The 4347-nt window shown below is 37.1% G+C and overlaps 1 protein-coding gene across 2 annotated transcripts in view; it reads right to left on the bottom strand.

Annotated features, from left to right (window-relative positions):
* bicc1a (BicC family RNA binding protein 1a) overlaps positions 1 to 4347 on the bottom strand; it is a 65473-nt gene that overhangs the window by 27181 nt on the left and 33945 nt on the right. For both annotated transcript variants that reach the window (XM_014001434.1, XM_014001443.1), the window contains exons 4-6: positions 3738 to 3817; positions 1708 to 1866; positions 505 to 558 (exon numbers count right to left, since the gene is read on the bottom strand). In XM_014001434.1, the coding sequence (XP_013856888.1) occupies positions 505 to 558; positions 1708 to 1866; positions 3738 to 3817 (293 nt within the window). The remainder of the gene's footprint in view (positions 1 to 504; positions 559 to 1707; positions 1867 to 3737; positions 3818 to 4347) is intronic.

The following is a 4347-nucleotide window of genomic DNA, read 5'->3' as shown; positions in this document are numbered from 1 at the left end:
CGGGGGGGGCATGGCATGACAGAATGGAAAAAAAAAGATGCTTTGACACTGCTAGCATAATGGTCAGGTTTTTGACAGGGAAAGAAGTGAGGATTAATTATGTAATTTTTGCTCAAGAAACCTTTATTCTTTGTGCAAAATGTGTTCAAAAACATGAACAGAGAGGAACATTTTGAAAACATCCCGATGACAATGTTGAATATTGTCGCAGTGAAAAAAAAACCTAAAGATTACACTTAAAATTATTACACTGTAAAGATGTTCTGTTCTGTTATTTACAGTAAAAGAGGTTCTAGTTAATTTTATTGCAACCTGTAATATATTTCAGTTCATTTTCATTAGTTCAATTGTTACTGTACCCGTGAAATACCTGCTCTTTCAAGTTAAAAGCCATGAAATTAAAGTTGACTTGTTAGAAAAGCTCATCCCTGTATGCCTGCAATAATTTATTTTTACTTGAAAATGTACACTTTTTTTTGACAAAGTGGAAAAGTTCCAACTTACCCTTATTTTTACACGAGCTGCCTCCACCCCTCCTGGCTGCCCTGCGATGGACACCTGTTGATAATAAAAATCTGCACGTAAATCACAAAAGTCTGGCACCAGTCAAAAATGAATAAGGACTAAGATACAGTCTCAACAAAACTGCACAATGCATCCTCAATTTAGATACGTGAAGTTTTAACAGAGATGCAAAAATGAGAATTCACAGTGAATGATTTAATTCTAATGGAAAAAAATAAAAAACCTCTGACCTCATTGTATCTAAATTTCGCTCAAAGTTACTCAGGACTGGGCACTGAACAAGCACTATATCAACAGTGCTACTAAGCTAAAACTAATTTTAAATGCTTTTAGAGAGTCTTTTGTTAAAAACATAAAGCTGGCCTGGATGGTTTGTCTCCAAAAATTCACTACAAACAGAAAAGTACAAATTGTAGCAAGCTGCCATCATACACTTTAAATTGAAAAACTCTTTTTAAACTTTACTTTGTGCCACAACAAAAGTCCCACTAGCCAGACAGAGTTGAAGGGTTAGCCTTCACATCACCAGTTCTTTTCTATGCGCTTATCAACACAACTACACATCTCAATATGGAGCATGACTCAAAGGCTCTGCTGCAGTCTGAAGTCTTTTGAAACCAGAGAAAAATAAAGAGAGCGCCTTTAAGGAGTCTCTTGCTGCTAATCAGCCAGCAATTGCATCATCACAGTACAACCGGAGGGGACCGAGCAGCCCGCGAAATACAACATCTAGATAAGTTTAATAGTGCAAAATATTCAAAGTGCAGTCAGAGATAAGGTCGACCTTTTTAGAACCTTTAAAAGTCGATGAAATTTTTAGCACGTTTACTCGACTAGGCCTCGGAGAGCAGCTGGCAAAGACGCACATCTAAGTCCCTGCAGAGACGGCGTGCGTCTCTGAAATCTTCATGGACGCACTTTGATGGCAGTTACAGCAGGGTCTCATTGATCTTCAAGACCAGCCAGCAAAAACATCAAATTAGACCAGCGCCTGTGCAGCCTGAAACACCGTGACAGCTCACACATGGGCTGGAAAGTGGCAAACACAAACCAACCTTAACAACCCTCTGCAGAAAACAAAAATCAATTGTAGRGTGATGAAGATTGGAGACAATCAAGGCAGAAACATAACACTACTGCACAGTGCTCAGAAGAGTAAAATAAATAAAAAACAGCTCAAACCTGGTTGCTTTTCTCTGCCTGGTTGTTCCTGTTAGAGTCTGGAAAATGAATGTGGCACCCCGTCTCCTCCATCACCCTCTTGATGTTGTTGCCCCCTTTGCCAATAACGTGGGAGTGCTCTGTGTGGGAGACGTCCATCTTCAGAGTCACCCTGTTACTCTAATGAGCAGAAACAGACAAGTGTGTGCTGTAAACTGTGAAGCACCGTGGAGGAAATGCTTTATGACCAAGTAACAAAAGCAGATTTCATTCACCTCATTTGTTAGAATACAAATCAGGATATACCAAAATATTTGTTTCGGAGCCAAAATGTTTCTAAGCAGTCTGCAAAGACGACCTCCTCCTACTACTACTACTACTACTACTGCTACTGCTACTACTACTACTACTACTCAGTGTTGTATAAAGTACCACAAAGTGATACTTGTAAAAGTACAAGTATCTTACCAAAAAATTACTTTTGCAAAAGTTAAAGTCTTCTTAAGAATATTACTTGAGTAAAAGTCTTAAAGTATCTGATATTTTTTTTGTACTCAAGTATTAAAAGTAAAAGTATTGATTTAAAATGAGCAGTTAGATTTTCTGTAATGACATTTATGGGAGTTGGCCTCCCCAAAAAAATGTAGAAATGACTGTTGTATTAAAATAAATGATTTATGTTAAATTTAGGATGCACTAGTCTAGCTGTTTTAGTTTATATATACAATTAAATTCACTCAATCTAGGAGGCACAGTTTCTATGGATATTATTTATTTTTTACAATAACAAGCTGGAATGAAAACAAGTAACAATGAAATAAAAGTAACGACTTTCTACTTCTTGACTTTTTTAAAAATGTAAGGAGTAGAAAGTACAGATAATTGTGTGAAAATGTAAGAAGTAGAAGTAAAAAGTAGGCTGAAAAATAATTATTCAAGTAAAGTACAGATACCCAAAAATTCTACTTAAGTACAGTAAAAAATTATTTGTACTTGGTTACTCTACTACTAATACTACTACTACTACTACTACTACTACTACTACTACTACCTGAGAAGCATCACAATTGTCAAGTTTTATGTTAGGAAGTTATGTGAAACATCTCACATAAATTGGTGAATCAGAAAATTACAAAACTAACAAAAGAGGCATAGGCTACGTTCACACTGCAGGTCATAACGCTCAATTCTGACTTAAAAAAAATCTGATCATTTGCCGTGACCGTTCACATTAAATTTGAAATGCGACCTGCATCAGACTCCAGAGTGAATGCTACACGACAATGATGTGACCCACATGCGCAGTAAAAGACGTGACGTCTCATTCAGCCGGTTGTTTGTTTATAGAGTTAGCATGGATGCTACTTTTAGCATGTCAAATCTGAAGTTGTTTAATCAGAACCGATTAAAAAAATTATCCAACATGCTCGTTTAGTTCAGAGTTTATATCTGAACCTGCCTCTGATCGGGATGCTCCTGAAGCATTTGCTCCTGCAGTGTGAATGCAGCCCTACATTTATTGTTTCACCTTTTTTTTTTTGGAATGACTTCAAAACAAGAAACACATGCAAACATTTTGAATTCCATGGCACATTTTGTTTTCTTCTCATATGTTTGAATTTTTAACCCTTCAGTAAAGTCTGAGTGGGTGGCCTTTCTTTGTGACTAAACCATATGAAATTGTGTAAAAAAACAAACAACAACAACAAATTGTGCAGCGTGCCTCTTGTGTAGCTGCTCGAAGTGCATGGATAATTTTCTGCCCCCAAGAGGCACTGCTGTGCACACCAGGTATGTGAGAGCTTGGGCTGCTATGGAAACAAAGCTACTACACWTGACTCTACACTGAACTTAAGATGAGAGTATCTTGCTAAACTAGAAGCAAGTGGTACCACGTCGGTGTGTACAATCACTCACTGAGACAAACATTCATTGAATAAATACCCAAGTGTTTGATCCAAATGATTAAATCCAAGGGTTAGGATAAAAAAACATAATCAAGGAGAGGACAATAAAGCACATATTAACTGTAATAAAGATGTTTCCTGTACCTTTGTGTCAAGGACGGACATGATTCTGTCTTTAGCCTCGCGGACGCTGTCCCTCTTCCCACACACCTTGATGTGAGGATCTGCAGGAAGAAACCGAGCACGTAAACATTCAGCGTGCGTGACTGAGAGACTGAGCCAATCAGGAGCAGGGACACAATGTGAAAGAGACATGTTAAAACCATTTAACTAAACATGACATTTGTTAGATAATTACAGAGCTCAGAGAAAAGCTCCGTGGGAATAATAGCTGTTTAGATATCTGTAAAATCTCACTAAAGACAGCAAGTAACCCGCCAGCCTAATAGTCCTGCTATTTGTCAGTCTTTAAAGTCTACAGAGTTAGCAGTTCTGTGCTTCAAACTGTGTAAAAGAATACAATTGATAGTTTGTCGTTTTAACATCTTACTCTGTCAAAATAAAAAAAATATATATATAAATAAATAAATTTTATTAGTTGCTCTCATAAAACAGAACTGGTGCCTTCTTTTTTAGCTGTCACAAACCAAACTTGTGCAGTTATTTTTTTTGGGAAATGAACACAATAGTGGACCAACCTAAAACATAGTAGTAGCTAAGGCTACGTTCACACTGCAGGTCTTAATGCTCAGTT

This window comes from Austrofundulus limnaeus, unplaced genomic scaffold (assembly GCF_001266775.1).
Source record: "Austrofundulus limnaeus strain Quisiro unplaced genomic scaffold, Austrofundulus_limnaeus-1.0 Scaffold0, whole genome shotgun sequence".
NCBI lineage: Eukaryota > Metazoa > Chordata > Actinopteri > Cyprinodontiformes > Rivulidae > Austrofundulus > Austrofundulus limnaeus.
The sequence above is the reverse complement of the archived record's forward strand: the minus strand, read 5'-3'. Positions and strand labels throughout refer to the sequence as shown.